Source organism: Cygnus atratus, chromosome 20 (genome assembly GCF_013377495.2).
Source record: "Cygnus atratus isolate AKBS03 ecotype Queensland, Australia chromosome 20, CAtr_DNAZoo_HiC_assembly, whole genome shotgun sequence".
Lineage (NCBI taxonomy): Eukaryota > Metazoa > Chordata > Aves > Anseriformes > Anatidae > Cygnus > Cygnus atratus.
In genome coordinates, this window is record NC_066381.1 from 8,370,578 (window position 1) to 8,394,951 (window position 24,374).

The 24,374-nt window shown below is 58.1% G+C and overlaps 1 protein-coding gene across 1 annotated transcript; it reads left to right on the forward strand.

Moving 5' to 3' along the window:
• Positions 1-1,211: 1,211 nt before the first annotated feature.
• Positions 1,212-22,836, forward strand: DOC2B (double C2 domain beta). The gene is made up of 9 exons (XM_035561162.2): positions 1,212-1,542; positions 9,767-9,846; positions 14,325-14,399; positions 15,615-15,724; positions 19,320-19,446; positions 19,625-19,782; positions 20,953-21,034; positions 21,217-21,313; positions 21,516-22,836. The coding sequence occupies exons 1-9, from the start codon at positions 1,212-1,214 to the stop codon at positions 21,650-21,652; spliced, it is 1,197 nt and encodes a 398-aa protein (XP_035417055.1). The 3' UTR covers positions 21,653-22,836.
• The last annotated feature ends 1,538 nt before the right edge of the window (positions 22,837-24,374 follow it).

Here is a 24,374-nt window from a genome sequence, read left to right on the forward strand (position 1 = left end):
GAAAAACTGAATTTTTCATTAGACAAAGAGGTTGTGCGTCATTTCGCTGGTTTTGGGGGAATCTCTCCAATGAGTGGAGTGTTATGTTTGAGACATCAGCATGCCAGGCTGCAGGAACTGCAGTTCTGCCTGTCTTGGTGTGGGCTCTGTGTGCTGTCAGGTTGGCTCGACGTGGCCGAGGTACACGGCGTGTCCAGCACCTCGCCAGCGGCCCCGAGCCAGCAGCAGGATGTGGTGCTGGAGCTGCCCACAACACACAGGGTGAGGCTGTGCTCAGCATCTTGCACCGTGTTCTCGCTGTGGTGCTCCTTTTGGCAGTCCTGGCTGAAAAATCCACTCCTCCCATCGCATGGGAGCATGGAGGTATTGGTCTGAGCCCAGGGGGAGGTCAAGTGGAAGCCCCGTTTGGAGACGCCTCCCTGTGCATGCCACAGGGGTCCCGTTTCCCTGCTGCTGGACTCACCAGGCAGCCTATCCCTGTCCCTGTCTCTCTTTGGGGAGTGTTGTAGCCCCAGCCCATTGCTTGCTGCTCCGTGATGCTTTGCCTGCTGCCTTGCTCCATGCCAGCAGCTGAAAGCCGGTTTGGAGAGATCATACCCAGCGTGCCATGAGCGAGTGCCACACGCTGCCGCGGCCCCGGCTGGTGATGGCCGCAGGACACAAAACTGGGCTGCGTGCTCAGCGTGCTGCACAGCACCACCACGGCATGGCCGGGGGGCACGGGGACAACGCGGTTCCCAGGGCAGCTCTGCTCCCCAACCCGCAGCACCGGGGCCGCGCGGTGACCTTCCTCCTCCGAGGGGCCCGGGGGCACCGAGCTGTAACGAGGAGCCGGCGGGGGAAGCGGTGAGGGTCCGGCTGCTCCCCGCTTGTGCCTTGGCCTCGGGGGCCAAGCCGGGGAAGGGGCCGAGGCTGGCCACAGCCCTCATTCCTCCGCTGCTGGTGCCGCTTTGTTGCTAGCTGGTGACATCACCCGAGAGCCCACCCCCTGCCTCCCCGCCGCCGCTCCGTCTCGCTCACTCGCTCGCAGGCAGCGCTGGCAGGATCAGGGCTGCGCGAGCGGGCGGCAGCAGCATGCGTGCGGCGGCTGAGGCTGAGGGCGCGAGACCCACGTAGGGCGCCCGGTCGAGCCTCCCCGCCGCCTGCCTCCTGCCCCCCGCCAGGACCGTCGCGGCTCCCTCCGGGGACGCTGGGCGCCGACAGCCGCATGCATGACACTCCGAAAAGGAGAGAAAATGACCATAAGTATCCAGGAGCACATGGCTATTGACGTCTGCCCTGGCCCCATCAAACCCATCAAACAGATCTCCGACTACTTCCCCCGCTTCCCTCGCGGGCTCCCCGCCGCCGTGGGCCGCAGCGGGGCCCTGCGCCCGGCTGTCAGCCAGCCCTCCGTCAGCCCCGCCGAGGCGCCCCGCGAGGAGGACGAGGACGTGGACCAGCTTTTCGGGGCGTATGGCACGACGCCCGCCCAGCAGCCGGCCAAGTGCCCCCCACCCGAGGAGACGGTGGACCCCGAGGGCTACGAATCCGACGACTGCAGTGAGTTGCCAAGTTTCTGCGGGAGTTTGTGTGCCGAGGGTGGCTGGGGGGTTTGGGGTCTGGTTGCTTGTCTTGCTGCCCGCACCATGCGCCCTTCCCCTGGCCACGCCGCCCGTCCCTGGCATTGCACTGCAGCAGTGACAAACCCTCTGCTGTCACCGTGGTGCTACCCCCAGGGAGGGGTGGCCCCGGGAGCATCCCTGCCGCAGCCAAACTGGGCGCTGAACCCAAACTGGGGAAGTCTCCCAAGAGCCACCAGTTGCCGCGTTTGCCGATGCGGGTGAGGCGCTTCCCTGCCTCGTCCCTGCTCGGCTCCTGGTCCCTGGTGGCTGCCGGCTGGGCTCGGAGCCTTCGCTCCATCCGGCTGGGTGGTGCAGCCGCCCGGCTGATGAGCTGGCGATAACGCGCTCGCATCGCCCAGCTCGAGCTAGGGCGCTTCTGTCGCAATGGCACCCGCCGGGAAATATCTGCCCTCGCCCTCTGCAAACTCCGGCTGCCGTTCCTTGTCCCCCAGCCGCAGGCAGAGCCTCCACCAGAGGGACCGGGGGGCTTCCGAGCAGGCTCTGGCAGATGCAGGTGTTTGCAGTTCGGTTTAACCCCTCCCCACCCAAAACGTCCTTCCCACCCGGCTCGGTGGAGCTTGCAGGCTGCAGAGCAGCTGCTGTCTGGCTCTGCCAGCCGCAGCGGCTGGGATAGCATCGCTTCCCCCCGGGTCAGATAAAAACCAAGGTCTCCGCTCAGCGCAGCCCATAGGGGCCAGATCCTGCCGGGGGCTGAGCACAAAGTTTGCAGCCTGGAGGCGACGAGGAAGGCAGGCAGCGCTGCTGAGCGCTGCTGTGTGCCCGTCCCCGGGGAAGGGGTGGGCTGAGCTCCCACCAAGCCGAGCTGTTTACGGCCCCGCGCCGGGCAGGCGGTGGCTTTCCCTGTGCCAAATGTCCCAGCCCTGCCTGGGCATCGCTCCTGGCTGCTGGGAGGCTGCCAGTGGGGCTGGGCCCCCCCCTCGCTGCGAGGTGGCATGGCCACCACCATGCCCTGCCCTGCGCTGCCTGCTGCTCATGGCCAGGGGATGCTCTGGGTGCAGCCCCCATGGGTGCTGCCTCGCTCCCACCCCGTGCTGGGGTCACGCTCCCCTTGGAGGAGGAAGAGGAGGAGAGCAGAGCCGCTGCGCGCCCAGGGGGAGCATCCCCGCTAAGCCCTGTTTGTCCCAGCCAGGCAGTTAGCAGCGACTTTAACCGGATTTGGGTTATTTGCTGCTCTAATTATCAGATCGCCTTTGCTCATCCCGGCACTAGACACGGAAGCAGCTGGGCTGCAGGGGCAGAGGCGTGCGCGGGAGCTGATGCGCTCAGGGCCGCAGGGTACGGCACCTTCACCAGCACCCAAGGGCGCTGCCGTCTGCGCCCCGGCGAGGCCGGGAGCTGCGGGGCTGGGGGCTGGGTGCCGGAGGGCGTTCGTCCTCCCACTTGGCGCTGGGAGGAGCGTTTCTTGCAGTGTAACAGGTGTCGGCCACGCCGCCGCCGCTCCTCGGCCAGATGTGCTGGGTTTTCCCCTGGCAGAGGCGCAGCAGTGCCAGGGGTGCGGTGGGGACGGCCGGGCTCCCGGCCGGGGGACAGCGTGGGGTGGCCCCAGCCTCTGTCGGGGTGCAGATATGTGGGATGGAGCCCGTCCGTCCTATGTGGTTAGCAGCCACGCCGCAAAGCCAGACGAGGGCTTGATGGCCCCGTTTCACAGTCAGGGAGCTGGGTGGGGATTTGTGCAGCCCGACCAGAGGCACCACCTAAGCTGGGGAGTCTTTCAGCATATCCCCAGCGGGTGATTCAGGGCTGCTGCATTAGTCACCTGCACATCCCTGCCTGGATGGTGGCTTGGGGACGTAAGGGCTGACTGAGGGCTTGGGGACAGCGGTGCTAGAGCTGGGGGCAGCACCCATCGGCCACCCGCTGCAGTGCCCGGGTAGCACCGTGGTGCGGAGCGGGGCGAGCTGCCTGCCTGGGTGCCTTGGGTGCTCGTGTCTCCGCCTTGGCCCCTGCTTTGGTGCAGCCGGGCTGGGATGCTCCCAGCGCAGCCCCGCAGAGGTGCAGGATTTTGTCATGATATGGCCCATGGGAGGAGGTCGGCTCTTTCCCGTTTGTCCCCCCTGCCTGCGGGTTTCCCTCCCCTGGCACAGAAGCGATGGTGCTCCTGCACCAGCTGGGAGGATTTGGGCCGCCTCTGGCTGGGGAGATGCAGCGTTTGTCTGGTTTGCCCCTAAATTTGTTCCTGCCCAGCATTACCTCTCCAGCCTGGTGTTCCTGGGTGCCCAGCGGCACCGTGGCCATGTGGCTCAACCCTGCAGCACTGCAGGGGCTGGGGATGGAGCAGAGCCACCAGCCCCCTGTCCTCCAGCACCCTGCAGGGCTGCGGGCTTGGATGCGGGGCTGGGTTCCTGCGCTGCAGTCCTTCATCCCCACCAACCACGCTGCTGGCCACCGGCACAGCCCAACCCCACTCTTGGCATCCTCAGGCAGCGGGGCCGTGCGTGTGTGCACGCACACATGCGTGTGTTTCTTTGGCACCTGATGCAGGGGCTCGGGTTGTCGGCTCTGGGGTAGGGAGCAGACATTTGGGGCACCCCGGGGCTCTGCATGGTACTGGGGGAGGCTTAAAGGAAAAGCAGCGTGGGCCCTACAAGCAGCCTGTAGGTCCCAGCTGAGCAGCCTGCAGCTCCCAGCCGTGGCCACCACCCTCCCTCTGCCTTTTGGCCTGTCCCTGAGGGCCACGAGCCTCCAGGGCTGATTTCCACGCCGTCAGGCAGTGTGCTGGCAAGGGAACTCGGTTCGGAAGGAAAATCAGGAAATGCCAGCTAGGTGGCAATGTGCCACCTGCCAGGAGCTGGGCAGCGGCTCCTCGCCTCCCGGCTCCCCGGTTCCGAGCAAGCCACGGCCCCTCCAGCGGCTGCGCGTTCCCTGTGGCAGCGCCTGGGTAGTGCCACAGCTCGCCTGAAGGGCTCTGGAGGCTGTGCAGGGTGTGGAAATGTGGCTCTTCCAGGGGAGAGCTGCAAGGACTGTTCTGCTCGGGGCTGACGCTGGATGCACAAGCCCTCGAAGAAGCGCTCTGCCCACCTCAGCTGCTGAGTGAGGCCGTGGCTGGGATTCGTTCCCTCCTCTGGACGTGCCGGGCTTTGGGTTTCAGGACGGGGAGGCAGCCGGAGGGCAGGGCTGCTGCTGTGGAGCTGGGCTGGCTGGAGGAGCTCCGGGGTGCTCAGGCACGGACAGACCCGGCCGTGGAGCAGCGCGTTGCCCACCGGAGCAGCTGGCTCACGGGGCTGCAGCAGCACAAAGCCCAGGTCTCTGGACGTGAGCTCACGGCTCGTGATGCCGGCTGGAAGCAACGCCACCAAAGTTATTTAGGAAGACTCTTATTTTGAGCAAAGATGATGATGAGGCAGGCAAAGTCGTAAGGCAGTTATTAATTACTGGCTGCTTACAGACGTAAAGAGGACCAAAGGTCTGGCGGGGCACTGAATTTCCGAGTCGCCTGGCGGTGCTCTTGGCCAGGCAGCAGGAGGAAGAAGGGGAGATGGAGGGGAAGCGTGCGCCGGGAGGATGAGGATATTTACTTCTGAAACACAGCTCCTTAGCATATGCTGCCACTGCTATTTATAACCTTTGAATCGTCTTTTCAATCCAGATAAGGCCAAAAGAAGTATTTTTTGCTCGGGAAACTAAACAAACCGCCAATGGCGGCGGAGCCTGGAGCGTGGCTCTGCCGGAGCCAACGGCGCGTGCGCAGGTGCCGGGCGGTGCCGGACCCCGGGCGTCATCCCCGGGGAGCTGGGGACAAACCTGCCCTGCCACCCTCCTCCCTTCCCCGGTGCCCCGTGCCCAAGGGCTTCCCGGATCTTTCATCTTTGTATTTAACACTGAAGGCAATTTCGGGGGGTTGTTAATTGCAATACCGTATTTCATTAAAGGGAGAGAGAGGGAGAGATTTGAAGGCCATCTCTAAATTGAAATTGCTGAAAGTCTAATTGCTGCTGACATCAGGGACCATTTAGTGCTGTAAAACATAATTGCATCTCTGAACTGTTCTGAGCAGATAAGTGTTCCTCTGAACACTCCTCCTGGAGAAGACAGAAGAGCTGATGAGCATCCATCAACCAGCCTCGTGGAGAAGCAGCTCCCTGCTCTGGAGCTTGCCAGGGGCTGGCACTGTGTCTGGGAAATGAAGAAATATTAATTGTCATAGACTTTAAGTAAAAAAAACCCATGGCGAGGCAGGGAGCAGTTGAGAGAAGGAAGAGTTGTGCTCGTTCCTCACTCCTGTTCCTGTTGCATTCAACCACAAACCTGTGCCATCCCCGGAGCTCCCCGGGTGGGGAGGCCTCCTGCCGGGCGCTGGATCTGGTCCCTGCTGGGCTTTTGTGCAGGACCAGGGCATCCTGCCCAGTGTCTGTGTCCCGGGACAGCGTGCTGCCCTCGGGACATGTCCCAAATACTTTGTCACTTTGTCATGGAGCAGCTCAGGGTGGTTCCCAGGGCTGTTTCCAGGAATTAACCCAGGGGCTGTCGGGGCCTCGCTCCCCGTGGTGCAGGGAGTCAGTCGCTCCTTGCACGTGCCTGCTGAGGCAGCTGCCCGGCTTGGAAATGGCAAAAATTATTTCTGTTCCTCGTGAGGAGTCATTTACTGACATTTCACGTGGGGCTGTAAGTGCACAGAATTACTTGCTGCCTTTCAAGACCTTTAAAATTATCTCCATTGCAGAGGAAAATTAAAGCAATGGAAGAACGGGGACCTATCTTTTATAGTGCATTAAAAAACACCCGGTCTGAAGGTTACTGAACCTGTGCTTTCTCTAAGGGAGCACTAATCCAGACAATCCCCAGCAGTCTCTTTACTGCTCCACTCTGATCTCCCTGGCACAAAATCCATGAGCAGATTATCTTGGGAGCAGCAATGCTGATAAGCAGAGGGACTTAAGGCTTTTGGACTCCTTTTTAATTAGTTCTAGAGCAGTTTTTAGCGCGCACCTTGCTTTCTCCCAGCGCCTAGCCTTGCTGGGCTTTCCAACAGCAGTCGTGTTGCAGAAGCTTCCCCAAGTTTGGAAGGTGAAACACCTTCACAAGCGATCGCTGCCGGGCTCTGCTGAAGTTTCTGGGGCTGCTCTGCAAGCACTGGTGCCTCTTTGCCATCTCCAGCATCTCTCGGGCAGAGGAACTCTTCCCCCTCACGTGTCCCCAGCCGGCGAGGGGCCGGATCTGCCGCTGGACGAGGGCACCTTGCCCACATGGCCAGGGACCTGCTAGGGAGCAGCACCCAGATTTATCCCCACAGGTATAAATAGAAGCTACTTGGGGCTCCCCATCAGCCTGGGCGCTGATGGCAGATATCAGCTATAAACCACAGGGACCGTCCCCTGGGGGCGCAGGACCCCACGCCGGGCCAGGACCCCGTGCTGCCCCCCGGGCTCCAGACATGTGCCACGGCCGAGCCCGGAGCCACACGGTCTGGCCGCTGATAATTTCGCGGCCCGCTGAATTAATCAAAATGCCCAAAGGTCGGTGGGGAAAGAGGCCGCGTTCCTGCACGAGTCAGATTTATTTTTCTTTGCAGAGTCTGCGCTGAGTGCCGGCCCCGGGCTGGCACCTTCCCGTCAATCTCTCCTGATCCGCGGCCGAGAAGGAGGGTCAGACCCTGCTAATGAGTTCACGTCTCCTAATGGTTATTTTATCATTGGAGCAGAATAATCGCAATAATAATGATACATCCTGCCTGCTGCCTGAAGAGCGCTAAGCTGCCTTTGTAATGCCTGTAATGTAATGACAAAGGCATTTATTTATATTTTTTTATTTGCAGTCTGTGTGATTAGAGGGCAGCATTCAGAATAGCCCAGTAGAGTTAAATATGTCTGGTAACAGCGCTTCTCGTCTAATTGCTGCCCTTTTCTTTTTTAGGCACTCGCTCCCCTAATTAACAGCACAATCTACTTCCATCTCCGCTGCGAGGGCTTTGTTCAAAGCCGGCTGCGTGGCCGCTGCACCCGGCGGCTCTGGGCCCAATCCTGCTGCCCAGAGGCTCGGTGTGACCCCGGGGATGCTCACAGCTCGAGCACCAGCCTTGGCCCCCTGCTCACCACCCGGTGGGATCCCACGAGCTTTGCAGGCTCTCACCTTGCAGCTCAGCCGTGGCTGTGCCCATGCCCGTGCCCCTGCGGGGCCGCATCCTGCAGCCCCCGCTGGCTCCAGGCTCCTCCTGCAACGCCTCGGCTGCCAAGTCCCCCACGTCACCCTGATCCCTTTTGTCACTTCCATACGGCCGCGCTTTTAAGCAATTAGTGCAACACATGCTGATGATGTTTTTGCGTCCCTCTGACGAAGGCAGACCCCTTCTTGGGAATGGGAGCTCACCATTGACAGCACATATCCCTGCGGGGAGCAGGACCCTCCCCAGGCTGGGGGAGAGCTGTGCAGGGGCCATGCACCCCTGCCCGTGCCGCCCATCCTGCTGGGGCCGGGCTCGCTGCACCCTGGGGCAGGTTGCCGCGCCAAGGGGACAGGAGGCTCTGCCGGCATTTCCTGGCCAAACCCTGTTTCCACGCCAAGCTTTTAATTTGTTTTATAAACTGCCAAATCCAGCTGGCTAAGCCGCGGCCCCCTTCTGTGGCTGGCGGGCAGCAGCTGGCTAAAGGGCAGGTGAGGATGGAGAGCCTGTGAGAGCAGAGGGTTCATCTTCCATGAGCAAAATCCCGGCTTTATCAAGTTTTGATGACTTTTCCACAAGCCATGGGACCGGTGCCGCTGGTGCTTGCACGCAGCCATGCACGGCTTCCACCTCCCCACCCGCGCTGCCAGCCCCACAGGCAGTTTGGAGCCTTGATCGCAGCACATTTTGGGTGACAACTGCTCAGCAGGTGCCCCTTGGGCCCAGCCCAGGGGTGACACACGAGGTGTTGCAGATTTGGCCTCACCCTGCATCGCTTCCATCTCCCCAAGCCTGGCAGCTGAACCCCACTGGTTCATGGTTTACCTGAGCCAGCAGCTAACACGCCATGAAATGACTCGAGAGCAAGGGGGGCACGTAATTCTGGCACAAACCTCACTTTTAATATTTTCCTTCTTTGCTTTGAAGACAAAATATTTGCTCTGGAGCAGCGGTTTTTGTTTGCTAGCAGGCAAGCGCTTGTTTGGGCTGGAAGATCACCGTGAAATCACCACATGGAGGTTTTTGGTCCCCTGCACGTCCGCCGCCCCCCTCGGCACCGCTGCTGGAAATCAGGCCCCTGATGTCCTGCCATGGAGTTTGTCCAGCTTACCTCCCGGGCAGCAAACCCTGCCTTGATGTTGAGCAAAATTGTTTTGGGTTTTATATTGTGTGGTGTTGGGTTTTTTGGCTGCTCTGGCTCTGTGTGCGCCGTGGGGAGGCGCGGGTGCCCGGGAGGCAGCGCAGGATGCTCAGGAGGACCCAGTAGGGGGAGGTGGGCACAGCAAAGCACAGGCTGGAGCCCCTGGGGGGGCTGAAGGCTGCTGGCCGGTGAGGCCATGCCGGGGGAGATGCCATGCTGGGGGAGATGCCAGTCCACGTGGGGATTGGCTCTGGGGGGCCTTGGTGAAGGTTCGAGCACATTTTAGGAAAGTGTGCCTTTTTAAGGCTTTTCTGTTGCTTTGCCTTGGTGCAACTTGGTCAGTCCAGAGGGAAAGAATTTCTCAAACCCAATTTACTTCTGTTGCTGAGGCTCCTGCTCTGTGCTGCCTTCCCGCCCCTTCCCCTCGGCCCCAAGCACCGCCGTGGCCGCAGCTGGGTTGCCGACGCCGTGAGGGAACGCCGCTCTGGCTGAAGGCTGTTGATGTTTTTCATCTTACCCGTAAAAGTATTTCCATTCTCACTGGGCTTAATTTACAGTTTGCAGCCAAACCGGAGCTGGGAATGGGTCCCACTGGTGGCTCATTTGTTCAAAGGTGTCAGCGTGCAAATACACACGGCGGGCATGCCAGCAGCGCCACAGGAGGTGCGGGATGTGCCACGCTGCCCGGCTCCCCCCAGAGAGGAGCCCTGGGGATGGGGAGCCCCACAGGAGCCCCCCAGGGCGAAGTCTTGCAGGACATGCCAGCCCCACTGCTTCATTCTAGGGCTTGCTCAGAGGATGCTTTGCATTTCCATCACATCTTCATCCACTCCCTTTGTGTTACAGGGCGAGGAGCCAGCGGTGCTGGTCCCTCTGGTTCACAACCTCTTGTGTCTCTTGCAGCCGCGCTGGGGACGCTGGATTTCAGCTTGCTCTACGACCAGGAGAACAACGCTCTGCACTGCACCATCAACAAAGCCAAGGTACGTGGAGCTGACCAGCCCCACAGGGCGATACGGGGACGCCGGAGCCCTGCCGAAAGCAGACGGTCACGGGGGCTCAGCCGGGGCTCTGCCGCCCCCAGCCGCTTCTCCAGCCCCATGCCCGCACCATCTCCAGCCCCAGTCCCATGGGATGGAGCTGTTCGCCCGTCCCCGTCCCCGTGCCGAGCCGGCTGCAGCTATTTATGGCTTTCAGCAGAGCACCCAACCCGATGTTGTTATTTACTTGACGCTGTGACCGGCTGTCAGTTTATAAATGGCTCTTTTAAATGCTGCTAATCACTGCCACAAAGTGCTCTGCCTCAGCTCCTTTGCCGTCTGCATGATTGAAGCAATTAGGGTTTTTTGTTGGTGTTGTTTTGTTGGGCTTTTTTTCTTTTTTGCACGTTTTGGAGCAGAAACAGACAGCGGAGGCCCTGACTCTGCCTTTGGGCACATGGCTTCAGGGCGCTGCTCAGCTCCTCCCTGCTTCACCCAGCCCGGGGAGGCCTGGAGGGAGACCCCTGGCCATGCAGCCTTGGGAAGGGCTGGGGGGGCTGCAGGCGACCCCCAGGGGACCGTTTCCCTTCTGAGGATGCTCAAGGACAACTGGATTACCTGCAGCCCCCACCCCAGAGCAGAGCCCCTCTGGGTGCTGGGTGCTAGGTGCTGGGTGTGCGCACCCGTCGGGAGCAGGACCAGGGGCACCATAGCTCAGCTCTGGCTGCACGCAGCCGGTGGGCAGCCTCGGGTTGGGTTTTCCTCATCGTGCTTGGGAGCGGAGCCAAGCAGGGTTTTTCTGCTTGGGTTTGCAGCGGGAGGAAGATGGGGAGGAAGGAGCCCCACGAGGAAGAGGAGGCTCTGACAGCAGCGAGAGTGAAGGCAGGGCTGAGGAAGGAGATCCCTGGTCCAACCATGCCCTGGAGTGGGGCTGTAAGGGAATAGCAGCAGCTGACCACCCCCCCCCCTAAATACAGCCCTAGGCCCTGCCCGCGGGTGGGACAGCCCCCCCCGCCGCTCTGACATTCAAGCGTTGCAGTCCTGTTCATTTCCATTCTGCTCTCATTCTCCCATTTTTCTCTTTTATTTACATTGCCATCTGCTCGCTCTCATTTCATCTCTCGCCTGGGGAAAGCTGCCAAAACTTGACTACAGAAAGGTAAGGGCCAGGACCCCGGCTGCCGGCGGTGGGAGCTGGCTGTGGCTGCGCAGACACCAGGCGCTGCAGCGGGGCCGTGGTGGCCGGGCAGCGCCGCGGGCAGCAGGGCAGTGCCGGGACGTGCGGGTCCCGCGGGGCTGCACGGCGTCGGCCGCCTTAGAAGGGTTTTTCTTTCTCCTCTGGATAACCTCCCTCCTCGGTTAAATCTGATCCGTCTTGGTCCAACACCGATTTTCTGCTCTGCAGCCACCAACTGCTCGGTTTGCAGGTCAGGGCTTCCAGGGGGCTGCCCTGCTGGGGCACTTTGTGCCTCAGTTTCCCTAATGGCACAGAGCTCTGCCCTCCCGAAACAGGATGGAGAAGGACCTGGATAACACGAGGTGCCACGGGCTGTACCCTGGCACAGCACATGGCCATTCGGGTATCATTTTCTGCTCAGCTCAACCAAGCCCAGCGTGCTGCACCGATCCCTGCAGGGCCTACAGGGGCGTGGGGCAGCGCAGACACTGCTGTGCTGTCCCATAGCTCCGTTGGGCTCCTGCTTTTGGGAGGAAGGAGTCACAGGTGATCCTCAGACAACGCTGGGCAAAGCCATGGTGACACAATGGCACTGCCCTGTGACCGTGCCAGGCCCACCACCTGCAGCGGGGGGCTCCTGGAGGATACCCGGGAGCTTCCACCCTGCCGAGCGCCTGGATGCGCCCCACGAACCCGCAGCTGAGCGCTGGAGGTCTGCACGGCACACGACTTATGAATGTGCTCATCCATATTTATCACTGCGGGGACATTCCCAGCTCCGAGCCGCAGGAGCCGGCAGCCACAGCTGCAGCTCCTGGCCCCAGCAGGGACATCGATGTCACCCCCTTTTCTCCGGCAGGCCTCAAGCTCCTCCAAACACAACTCCTTTGTTTTGAGCACGCTCTGGGGAGCCTTTGGCTGTGATTTCTTGACGTGCCCATCTGCGAGGGCCAACACGGCCCCTGCAAAGCAGGGACACGCAGCACCCCATGGGCTGGGAAGAGGCACCGGGGCTGGGTTTGGGCAGCAGCAGCTTGCCGGCCACGGGGGGATGCTGCTGGCACGAAGCCTCCTCCTGCGATTTCTGCGTGCCTCCAGCGTGGCGTTAATAGGCAGCCCGATTAGCCCGCCTCGTAATTAAATCCTATTGATTAGCTAAATGTCAGTGGCACAGAGTGCAGCTGGCAGCGGCGGGGCTGTCGGTCCCCACGGGATCGCAGCAGGGATTTCGGGATTGCGGAGGGGATTTCGGAGCTGGGGAGAAGAAGGGGAAAGGCGTGCGCAGCATCGGTGCCCCAGGGAGGGCTGATCGGCACAGGGCCGTGCTGGTGGAGCCGGTGGATTACTTTGTCCCCAGCGTGGGGCTTGGGGAGCCCTTGGCCACCCTGCCTCAGCCTTTCAGCTCTCTCAGAGGAGATTTAGGTCCCTCCAAGCAGAGGGGGCAATGGCGCTGTCACCCATGTGTCCCTGGGGGGCAGAGCCATCGCGTTACATCCCGCCGGTGCCGAACCCGCGCAGAGTGACGTGGGAGGGAGCCAGACGTAGCATTAGGAGCCATTTTCCAGGCTCCTGTCACCCCATCCTCTGTAGCACATCTGTTAAAAAAGCCTTAAATAGCCTCCTCAGAAGGTAATTTAATTGAGCTGATTTGATGGGTGAATTACAGAGCTGCCTGTCTCCCTCCATCCATTTTCATGGGAATTTGCTCGCTTGCTTATGGCTTCGTTTTCCACGCAGCATCCGGGCAGGTGGGGCAGCTCCGCCGCAGGAGCCTGTGGGCAGGATTCACTTCCCTCTGCTATGAGCAACTGGTGATCCCATTCCCTTGGGTCCCCAGGAGCCAGGGCTGTCCTCGTGTGCTGTGGATGTCCGCGGAGCCGCAGTTGGCACCTGCCTCCCATCCTCCGTGTTTGCCTCGTTCCCCTTTGTCTGGACCAGGGAGGTGACCTGAGCTGCAATGCTGTTGAAACAGAGCCATTTAGCCTACATTTGCTGCTGATATTTTTAATCCTTCTGGCTCTGGTGGAGGAGCCAAATCCTCTTCGCTGGGCCTTGTTTGGCTGCCTGGCCCCAGGGCAGCGTGGATGCGGAGCCCTGCCCGGGGTCGGCAGCTGGTCCCAAGGTCCTGGGCTGTGCAAACCTGGCCAGCCAGGGCTGCCGGCGTGCAGCTGAGTGTGTTATCCCATATGCCAAGTGATTTACCCCATCATCTGCCCCTCCAATTTGCCCCAAACCTGGTCTCCATCATTGTGCCTCCATTGCACATGGCCACTCCAGCAGCAGCTGTACAAATGCACCTCGATCCCAGGCACCAGACACTCTGCACTAGGCGCCTGGCAACCCGTGAGCATCCCCCAGCCTGGTTTCTGTGCCCAGATGTCTCTCTTGCTGTGCTGCCGGCCAAGGTGTGCCCTCAGGCACTGGGGAACAGCCCCTGAAGGGCTCCCACAGCTGGGCTGGAGCAGCCTAGGGCTGTTTGTGGTGGGACCGCTGTGGTTTCCACTGAGGACCAGTAAAAATGAGGCTCCGTGTGTCGTGCCCTTGTGTTGCTTCCCTTCCCTGTGGAGTTTGTTTCTGTACACATTGTTACGGCTTTGTGCTGGTTTGGGGCATGGCCCCTGAGCATTTCCAGCCCTGTGGCTGTTCAGAGGCCACGGGGCAGAGCAACCTCGTCCCCTCCGCCCGGAGCTCCAGAGCAAACACGATCCATGTCGTCCCGTGAGAGCGGTGGGGTCGGGTAAAAACCCATCAGTGAGGGGCACCGTGAGGGCTTCCTGGTGGCCGTGCTCCAGCACCCGTGGGCACCAGGCTCCGACCGCGGTCGTGCCACCAGCAGTGCCGTACCACTGAGCTGGAGGACAGTGCCTTCGCGCCCTGGGGAGCGCTGCAGGGGAAGAGCACAACAGCAGAGGTGTGTGTTTGCTCGTAAGTGATTATTAAATGACAAAACCCTGTAATTTTAAGCCATGAAGATCACTGCGCTGATTTCCCTAATCCCCAAATTAATTGCGAGCAGGGTGTCAGAGTCAGCTGCTCTGGCAGCGGAGGTGTGTGGTGGCCAGTGTGACGCAGGGGAGCCCTGGGCGTGCTCTGCTTTTGCCACACAGCCTGGGTCCGGCACCGATCCTGCTCTCCTCCCTCCCTGCTCCCGGGGCACCACGCGATGGCTCCACGGCCTGGAGATGCCCCATGGAAATGGGCATCAGAGGCTGGGCTCAGTGAGAGCACCCTGCGGGCGGCTCTGCCTCCCAGCGCAGTGCCAATGCCGCTGCTGCTCTGACTCCTGCTGCTCTTCCCTCTCCAGGGCCTGAAGCCGATGGACCATAATGGTTTGGCCGACCCCTACGTCAAATTGCACTTGCTTCCCGGAGCCAGCAAGGTGAGACGCCTTTCACTCCCCTCTCCCTTCCCAGGAATTTCCCTTGGGAACCTGATGATGGTTCCCTGGTGAGCAGCAGTGCCCCGAGGGGCTGCTGGAGCATCCCAGAGGGACCGCGGGTATCCTGGGGGCAGCGATGCCTCCCTGCAGCCCCTGCCCAGCAGCACTGGGTGCAGGCATTGGGCTCATGAGGTCCTGGGACAGCCCCAAGTGTGGGGAGAAACCAGCTCTAGTTTAGTTTGGTGGTTTGGTTTTCCTTCTCCTTTTGCATTTAAAACCCCTCAGATCCTAATAAAGCAGGGTATAAATCGTACGGGAAATATTTCCATCTACTTAAGCTCAGCGCTTGCTGGAGAGAAGAGTAATTAAAGATATTGATGTGTAGTGAGAGCACGGTGTAACTGATGGGGATGTGGAATTTAAATGCTAAATGTATGTGTTATGAATATTAATTGCGTTCTTATTTTACACTAAAGGAAAGACCTTTTGGGGGGAGGTATGTTTACTTGTTACGGTTCAGCTGAATTAATTCATAACGTTCAGGGCGGTAGAGGGAGTTTTTAACCACATTTTGAGTTCCACTGGAAGCAGGAGAGCCAGGAGAGCTTTCATCAGTGATATTATCTGTCATTTCCAGTTTCTGCAAATGCACTGATAAACATTGCTGCTGGGGGGAGACGTGGCCACAGGTAACAGTGCCTGAGGGCAGGGGTGGCTGCAGGGGGGGGGCCTCACAGGGACACCCCCCCTCCGGCCATAGGGCGAGGGGTCAGGATCCGGCCCCAGCAGCTGCGGAGCTGCAGTACCGTGAGGCGTTACCCCTGCTAACAAAACGCACGTCCAGGAAGTTATTTTGAGTTTTTATTTTGAGTCAGCCAGAGTCAGGAGCTGTGCTGGAAGCAGGAATGCAAATAACCAGCCAGAACAGCAAATTGGTATTTTTTAATGAACCTGAAAAAAGATTTTTATTTTTTTTCCTCCTCTCTCGCTCCTGCTGTATAAATGAAATCCCCGCTCTCTCGCTGCCTCTGCCAAGGTTCCCGTTTCGCTGCTTGTTTCCAGGGAGGGGGATGTGGAGCTGGATTGCTTTGCAAATGAGCCAGCAAGTGCTGTGCCACGCTGCTGCCCCGCTGCGGGAAGGGGGATTTGGGGCACCCACGGCCACAGCCCAGGGGTTGGGGTCCCGCTCACCACGCTCCTCCTTTGCTCTTCCAGGCGAATAAACTACGAACCAAGACGCTGCGCAACACGCTGAACCCCACCTGGAACGAGACGCTCACCTACTACGGCATCACCGACGAGGACATGATCCGCAAGACCCTGCGGTAGGGACCCATGGCTGGCACCTAACCCTCTTGATCTGAAGGCAGAGTTTAGCATTTTCCCCTCAGGGGAAAAAAAATAAGAGCTCGGGGGGCATGGGGCAGATCCCACCTGTTGCCTGCAGCGTGCCTGCAGATGAGGAACCAAGTGCCACGGGTTGTTATTTCACATGGAAAATATTAGTCATGCTGAAAGTGCTGCAGGCCTGACGGGCTGGAAAGCCTCTGGTTTTTTATTATTATTAGCGGTGGGTATTTTTTTTTTTTTCACTGCAGGCTTTGAAATTTGCAACCTCTCAGGCGTGGAAATCAGTTTGCAGGGAGACTTTTGGTGAAACGCAGCAGGGAGCAAAAGCCCTGACACACACCTTCGGGGTGCTGCACTTGCGTGTCCCCCACCGTGCCCAGTGCTTTGCTGTCCCCTGGGACTGCTGGCCTCTGCCTTGCTGGCCTCGCGCTGCCTCTGTGCAGGGAGGTTTCCTGGCAGACCCAGGCTGGATGCTCTGAAGCTCGGGTGGCCCCGCTGCCGCCCTGGGAAGGTTTTTGTGTGAGCAAAAAAGCAGAGGAGTTGGTGATGTGGGGTGGCTGTGAGGCTGGGGCTCGGGGCCTTCGCCTTGCCTGGAAATGGCTCCACAGAACTGAAGTAGATGGGTGTGTAAATGTTCAAACGAGATGTTTTTCCTCATCCCTTCCCAGCTTTGGCAAAATTTCCATACGTGGGGACACGTTCCCTTGCCTACGGCTCATGGAGTTCCCCCGATCTCACAATCTCCTGGGGCCCGTGGCTCCATTCCTTTCCCTTGCATGGGGGAGCCAGTGCCTAAAACTCAAGTGCTCTTCATTTTGCTTAAGAGCAATTCCCCAGCCTCCTATTTCCTTTCCTCCTTCCTTACGGCAGAAGGCATCGGCAGAGAAGAGTTTCTTTATCCTGAGGCAGGCATAGATGAGATGAGGCTTCTTACAACTGGGCCACAAAGCAGAGAACTCAGCTTTTATTTCAGTTCCGTGCTTGGATTTCCTTCCTTTCAGACGGGTGGAAGGGACATGTCGCAGCTCCTCACATGGATACCTGCCCGCCTGTGCCCTGACCACGGAGTCTCTGTAAAAATAACAGATCAAAGCCACCACCAGCCTTCTCCTCCCGGCTCCTGGGGAGATGTTGAAGGGTCCCCATGGCCTCCCTGCCCACCTGGGCTGCTCCTGCCCCTGACCCCAGCCCCAGCCATGCCCCCAGGTGCTGTCACTTGTCCCCATGGGGCAGACGGGACATGTGGGATGTCCGAGGGACTGGCAAGCAGGATATTGGTAATGAACCAGCCCCCTCAGCCCTCCTCATCCTTCAGACTTCAGGAAATGCAGCAGGTGGGAGGATCTTGAAAGGTCTCATCCATTCATCAAGCAAACCATCCTTGAGTCTAGCCCGAGCCCGAGCAGCACCAGAGCCCCCCACCAGCACTGCAGGGCAGGGGAAATTGAAGTGGGCAGAATGCAGCCGCCTACATTTAAATTGTCCGTGTAATAGGCAATAAATAGATTGTATTCGTAATAAATACCGGAGCTGGCCGGAGACTGGATACGATTATTCATATCCAGATATATTGGCGGAGCGATGCATTATTCATATGATATTCAGCGTGCCTGCGAATGCCAGGAATTCTTTGTTTAATCATGTGTTTGACAAACATCATGACTCATTAAATATATTATTCAGAAAATAGTATTTGATCAGGTCTAATAGGCACACTGCAGATACGCAGAGATTTGGGGTCCCAGACTGCATTACACCACGAGCCCTGGACGAGCTCTGCTGCAGAACTGCGGGCAGCCTCGGGCCAGCGTCTGACTGCTCCGTGGTTCCTGCGCTCAGATGCAGAGGCGTTTTGGTTGGAGCCCTGCACTGAAGCCTTGCTGGACCCCAGATGCTGCCTCTTGCCATTTTGTCTCTTTCCAGGCATTGCCTGTCCTTAAGGCATCGTGCTCCCGCATTGAGAGCCTCCCAAGTTGCTATAGGGACCATGGGGAGCTCAGAGGCGGGCGTTGCATCTTCAGCATCCGATGCCCGTTACGTCCGTGCATGTTCAGGGAAAGGGTACGAGGCCCCGGCTAAATTCCTCGCTGACCCCATTCTCCCCTTCCCACAAGGGAAAAAAGGCCGGAGGAGCTCCTGTGCAGGCAGCAGCCGTGAGTCAGCTGCGGGGTGGCTGGAGCTGCAGTGAGTCAGGGCCGGGAGGAGTGGGAGGAGAAGTTGGGTGAGAGGCGATCGCTCGTGCGCTCCCCGGCTCTCTGCTGCGGCGGTTTCACGGCCTTAGCCCAGCGGTCAGGAGCCCTCGCTGGAAGCTGTCAGATCGACAGCAGGGCACGAGGGACCGGGTTTAATGAAGAGAGAGGCGGGAAGGGGGTGATGCTTGCGGTACAGAGCTCCTAACGGGGAGCGAGGGTGGCTGCCAGAGACGTGTGCTCACTGTTTGTCATGGAGCTGATTTTCTAACCCAAGGCATAAAAATTCCATCACATTGATTCCTCGTAATAAAATTCAAGCCGGTGTAATTGCATTACGCCTGTTTCCAAAGGCAGGTCTGGGGCCGGAGCTGTGTGCCGATCTGACTCACGCCTCTGCACTGACTTACGGGGCCAATGCACCACTGGCCCGCCAGTGACAAATACCGCACCAGCGGAGCAGTGGGACTGCAGCCAGGCAGCTATAGGGCTGGGGGGGGCTGTCAGATGGACCGAGCACATCTAACACCTCGAAGTGCTTTTGGGGTGCGTCCAGACAAGGTGCAGGGTGGGGCATCTTGTTGCTCTGGTTCTCAAGAGGTAAAATCCACACCGGGCACTGCTCCCCCAGGTGCACAAGCAGCAGAGGAGAGAAGGAGAACAGAGAGAGGAGGAAGGGAACTAAGAAATATGTTGCCTGCATTTCAGATTCTCCTTGAGGATTTTGCTGTTGCAGTGGGGTGTTTTTCTTTGCGGGTATCTATAGTAACGCTGCAGCCATTTCTGGAGAGCAGCACTCCCATGGCCCCTCGTGGGGTTTTCTCCCCAAACTCTCTCCCTCCGCCTGCTCCCCCAACTTGGTGTTCCTTGTGCAGCTCAGCTACGCCGTCCGTGCGGCTCCTCGCTGCCTCCTTCTTCCCTGGTGGTCAAACTGCCATGGAGAAACCACCCACAGATAAACCACATGCAGATAAACCACCCATGGAGAAACCACCCATCCATGGATAAACCATCCACAGATAAACCATCCATGGATAAACCATCCATGGAGAAACCACTCACAGAGAAACCAGCCATCCATGGAAAACCCACCCACGGTCAGAGCCATGATGTGCAATTCATTCCACTGACATGGGATCGCAGGGCACTATTTATTCATCTGTAACTACTTTTACTCCCTCATGAATTGTTCCTGGGTTTATCAAGACCCAGCAAGGTGAGGCCCTGTTGGGAAAGGTGAGAAATGGGCGACAACAAGAGTGTCTGACAGAGAGGAAGAACAGGCAGTGAAAGGAAGGGAAGCTGTTACAGGAAAAAAAAAAAATCAGGGGAAAAGGAACCCCCACACAGCCCCGCTCACGCTGCCCCATGCTCCTTTCAGGATCTCAGTGTGCGACGAGGACAAGTTCCGCCACAACGAGTTCATCGGGGAGACGCGGATCCCGCTGAAGAAACTGAAGCCCAACCAGACCAAAAACTTCAGCATCTGCCTGGAGAAGCAGCTGCCGGTGAGTTGGCGGGGAGGGAGGCAGTGTGACACCTGAAAGGTGCCAGCAGGCAGCATTTGGGCTGCTTTTAATCTCGGTGTATGAGCCATGCTCAATGCCAGCGAGGTGCAGGCCAGCAGGCCTCGTGGTGGGCGTCCGGCACTGGAGCAGCCCCGGACTGGCTGTGTTCCCCCCCCAGATAGATAAAACAGAGGACAAGTCGCTGGAGGAGCGTGGCCGGATCCTCATCTCCCTCAAGTACAGCTCGCAGAAGCAGGGCCTGCTGGTGGGCATCATCCGCTGCGCCCACCTGGCCGCCATGGACGCCAACGGCTACTCCGACCCCTACGTCAAAACGTGAGTGACGTGCCACACTGGCCCACCTCACCTCTCCCCGCAGTTAATTAATCCTTCTCATTAAGAGATGCAGACGAGGGCGTCACGGTAGCAGCTTGGGAGCGTGTTATTCCCCAGCAATTATTTTACAATGATGCAAAGTACCAAAGGTGTAAGCCTGCCCCGTGGCCGCCCTGCGACGAGCAGCACCTGGTCCCTGATGGTTTTGATGTGCCTTGCACCATCCTGTCCCCCCCTTCCCGCACCCACCAGGTCACTGCCATGCTTTGTAAAGGCTGTAATTACAGCGCGTGCCTAATTAGGTCAGGCAGCACTTTAATCGCACCCCATAGCTCTGGTGGCTCCAGGGGCTGGTTAATGGGGCTGGGGGCACATTTGCAGGTCCTGCCAATGCTTTGCGATGTAAATGATGGGGCTGTCTTCCTTTTGAAAAATACAGGCACTGTTATGAATAAAAAAGCCAAAAAATGGATGGTGTGGACTGCTGCGAGCCAGCCTCACCCTGTGGGGCAGGGACGTTGGTGACCCCCGTGTGCTGGGGTGCCAGGGGAGGTGCTGCTTTGTGCCCACAGGCAGGAGCATGGCCACAGCTCTTTTTGAGGGAGGAAACATCATTTTTCACATCTGCACTCTGCTAAGTGGAGAGGGATATGGCAGGAAGGTCTGGCAACCTGCACCCATCCCTCGTCCCTGTCCCCAGTGCTCTGATCGCAAATTCAGTACTTTTAGGGATGGCATTTGTTGAGACAGAGTGACTGCGATGAAACGTGCCTGGTATGTGGGAGGCCAGTAATGAAGTTTATCAGCAGAATGCTTTCAGCTTCCTACTCAATTGCTGTTTAGGAGTGGAGACGTTTGTATAAAAATCCACCCTTTCTTTTTTGAATGCTCATCGGAAAAGCTCGGTTCCTGAAACAACAGAATTCCCTTTGTTTTTCGTGGTTGTTTTGGAAGCTGCCTCACATGTATGGCAGGCAGTGATCATACCTGCAGGGCTACAAGCAGAGCAGACAGACGAGTGATGTTTCTTGCTGCAAGCCCTAATTTTTGAATTACGAGCAAGATATGGAGAGTGCCAACGTGGGAAGGGACCTGGGACACAAAAACGGCGGAAAATCCTCACACTGCCCAGCGGCTGTGTGCTGACTGCCTCGAATGGTTTCCTTGCAGCTACTTGAAACCGGACGAGGACAAGAAGTCGAAGCATAAGACGGCAGTGAAGAAGAAAACACTGAACCCTGAATTCAATGAGGTGGGTTTTTGCTGCTCATGGTTCTCACCTGAGGGGCTTTTCTCAGTGCTGTGACTTAAAAGAGAAAATAAAACACCCCAGCCACTGCAGGAGGAGAGGGAGTCGAGCTCCCCGCGGGGAATGGCACTGCCGGCGCTGGGACCTGTGTGGGCTCAGCCTGAAGGCGCCTGCTCTCCCCACAGGAGTTCTGCTATGAGATAAAGCACGGCGACCTGGCCAAAAAAACCTTGGAAGTCACCGTGTGGGACTACGACATCGGGAAATCGAATGACTTCATAGGTGAGCTGGGCATCCAGAAACGCTGGGCGTTTCTGCAGAAATTGTCCTTACCTGCATCCTAAAAGGCAGCCCTGGCTGCCTTTTTCACTCCCCAATTCTCCCTGCAGGGTGGGATGGCCGGCTTGTCCTGGTGTGTCCCAGTGTGTCCTGGTGTGCCTCGCAGGCTGGTGCCCACCCACCTCTCCTCTCTGTCTCTCCCAAGGTGGAGTCGTGCTGGGAATTAATGCCAAAGGCGAGAGGCTGAAGCACTGGTTCGACTGCCTGAAAAACAAGGACAAGAAAATCGAGCGCTGGCACACACTAACAAACGAGCTGCCAGGGGCCGTCCTCAGCGACTGAGTGCCCCGTGGACTGCTCGCCTCCACAGCATCGGGCGGAGGGGAGCAAGGCACTGCTGCGAGGGAGAGGGGACATCCCGCGCCGTGCCGCGGGGACACGCTTCCAAGGGAGCAAGGCAGAGGCCCCTCGCTGTGCTCAGCGGGTCCCGGCCCCTAAGGCTTTTCCAGAATGCCTCTCAGCACCCTTACACGCACACACACATGCTCATGAGCATGCAAATGCACAAATGCGCGCGCGCACACACACACACACACACACTCAACACACACCTGCATGCACTAGAGTTCTGACTCCTCTCCTAACTCGTCGCTGTACTGACTTACCTTCCTGCTGCCTTGCAATTCAGTGGCAAAAATGAATGCATCAGTCTTCGTTCGTGTATCTAATATGAGCAAAAGGCATCACTAAAACATGGAACTATTTTATCCAGGCGATTGTGCCATATTTCTGGTGGTTTGTCAGTCTCTGTGGTTTGGGCCTAAACAGTCTTTTATGCATTTAAAGCTCCTCCGTCGGAATGATTGTGTTCTCTGATAACCTAGGAAGACTGTTTGCTTCTCTTCCAGAAATGTGCTTGTCCCCTCCGATCACCCGTGTGAGTCAGCTGGCAGGCTGAGGGGCTGAGCACCTCTGCAGCCCCCCACAAACCCCCAGGGGCAGCTCCAGCCCCGGCCACCTCCCCGGGAGCTGGCATGGGGAGTGAAAGCAGGGAATAAAACAACAATGCCGAGTAGGGCAGCCCCAGGCTGTGCCAGCTGCTCCTCTCCCCACGTGCCGCTTCCCGGGAGTTTCAGCCCCGCTGCTTTTCCAGGAAAGCTGGCTTTTAGGCTGGATTTTTCTCACTTTCCCCTTTATCTCCTTTCCCAGTGCATGCCATTGCATAGGAGCCAGGCAGTTACCACCACAAGCTGTCTGTGTGCTACAAGCCGAGCCTGTTCCTGGGGGTGCTCAGCTCAGGCACAGCCGCCAGCTCACACAATTTGCTGCAGCATGCATGGTCTGGCCCAAATTTCTGCATACGGCACAGGAATACCAGGCCTGAACTGTGTACGGCACCAGGTCTGAGCTGTCCTCCACATCCCGCCCTGCCGGCTCTCGTGCAAAACCCAACGAGGCACCGACGGGTGAAAACTTTCTGCGAAATGCTGCACCTTGCCAGAAATTTCTGAAGCCTTTAAACTGCGACTCCTTCGGAAGAGCTGCTGTTCCGTTCGGTCTCAATCTCTTACCTACAGCTTCTGAGCCGTGTATCCGTGTGTGCGTGTGCGCGTGGGTGTTGACAACTTTTGGAAAGCAATCAGACCTCCGTTTACTTTTCCAAGTTCCGACAGTGTTACACCTTGTTTGATATGGGGGGAAAAAAATGTTCATAGGGTCTTTTTTAATAACTTAATATTTGTAATGCGTTCTACAGATATGCATGGATTTTATTTGAATGCCAGCAGCGTGTCCACGAGGATGCTCCGGGTGATCTGCCGCTGCTCCAGCACCGCGATGCCCGGGGGCTGATTTCGGGGTGCTGAGCCCCTGGGGGTGTGGGAGCACCTGCCTGCAAAGTTGTCAGCAGTAAGCGACGGGTTCAAGCGCATGTCGCTGTGAAACTGGCTTATGGCTGCGGGGGAGCAGGACGTGGGGGTTCATCACTTTGCACCGAAGCCTTTTCTAAGCGGACTGTCCGTGCATCCCAGCTGCATGCAGAGCGGTGGTTGTCACGCCAGCCTTGTGAAATGTTTGATACCGATGTTTTGCTACAATGTGAAGGCTGCAGAAATTGTCCTTACCTGCATCCTAAAGGAATTTTGTATTTCAGCATTATCTGTGTACTTTTGGTCAGATTTGTTAATATTTATAACGAGAACCCGAAATAAAAAGGGGGAAAAAAAAAAAAAAAGGAGATGCTGGAGGTGCAGCTTTCAAGTCTCCCCGTGGCCATACCGTGGTCGTGTCACATCGCGTGCCCCCAGTCCCCCTGTGCTTTGCATTCCCGGGCACTGAGGACATTTTGCTTGCTGCAAACCCAAAGTTTTTAGACTGGTGTATGGGGAGCTGCTGAGGCTCGTTCTGCTGTCAAACCCTGTACCCACACTGTCCCCACTGCCACCAGGCCCCTGATCCACCCCAAAAGTGCTGGGAGGTTTGCATGGGGACTGTCGAGGAGAGGGGATTAGGCAAGGATTAAACACAAAATCTGGCATTTGGAGTTTCCATTAACTTTGCATCACTCAAAGGCGCTGCATCAGCAGAAGGGCGTTAGGGACAATTTATTTTTCCATCGCAGATGCTGGTCACCGTGTTCCCAGTGCGTGGGGTAAAACCCTGTGGTTCTGGCTGCCCAGCCACAGCTGGGGTCCTGCCAGTGCCTCAGGTGCCCGGGGGTCTCCCAGGGGCAGAACCTGTGATTTCTGGCCCAAATACGCACGAGTACAGCCCGGCATCGCTTCCCTCAATTGCTGACTGTGAGTATGGGGCCAGAGCCGCCAGCCAGGCGTGTTTGCACACACGTACACAGGTACACAGCACTTGCTCATGCACCTGTAACTATACAAATGTTCACACCTATGTAATTACTTGTTGGTGTCCTGCGCCCCACGTGCTGCTGCCGCCTGCATGGGGCACAGCAGAGTTATGTGCACGTGTGTGTGTGTGTGTGTGTGTGCATGAGATGCACTTTTATACATCATAATGCTACGGTATTATAATACGTAACTATAAATGGCAATAC

Excerpts from the sequence above, each read along its gene's own strand:
- DOC2B (XM_035561162.2), top strand. The coding sequence starts at position 1,212 with ATGACACTCCGAAAAGGAGAGAAAATGACCATAAGTATCCAGGAGCAC. Across the intron at positions 19,447-19,624 it reads GCCTGGAGAAGCAGCTGCCG|ATAGATAAAACAGAGGACAA; the intron begins GTGAGTTGGCGG and ends TTCCCCCCCCAG. Across the intron at positions 21,035-21,216 it reads TGAACCCTGAATTCAATGAG|GAGTTCTGCTATGAGATAAA; the intron begins GTGGGTTTTTGC and ends CTCTCCCCACAG.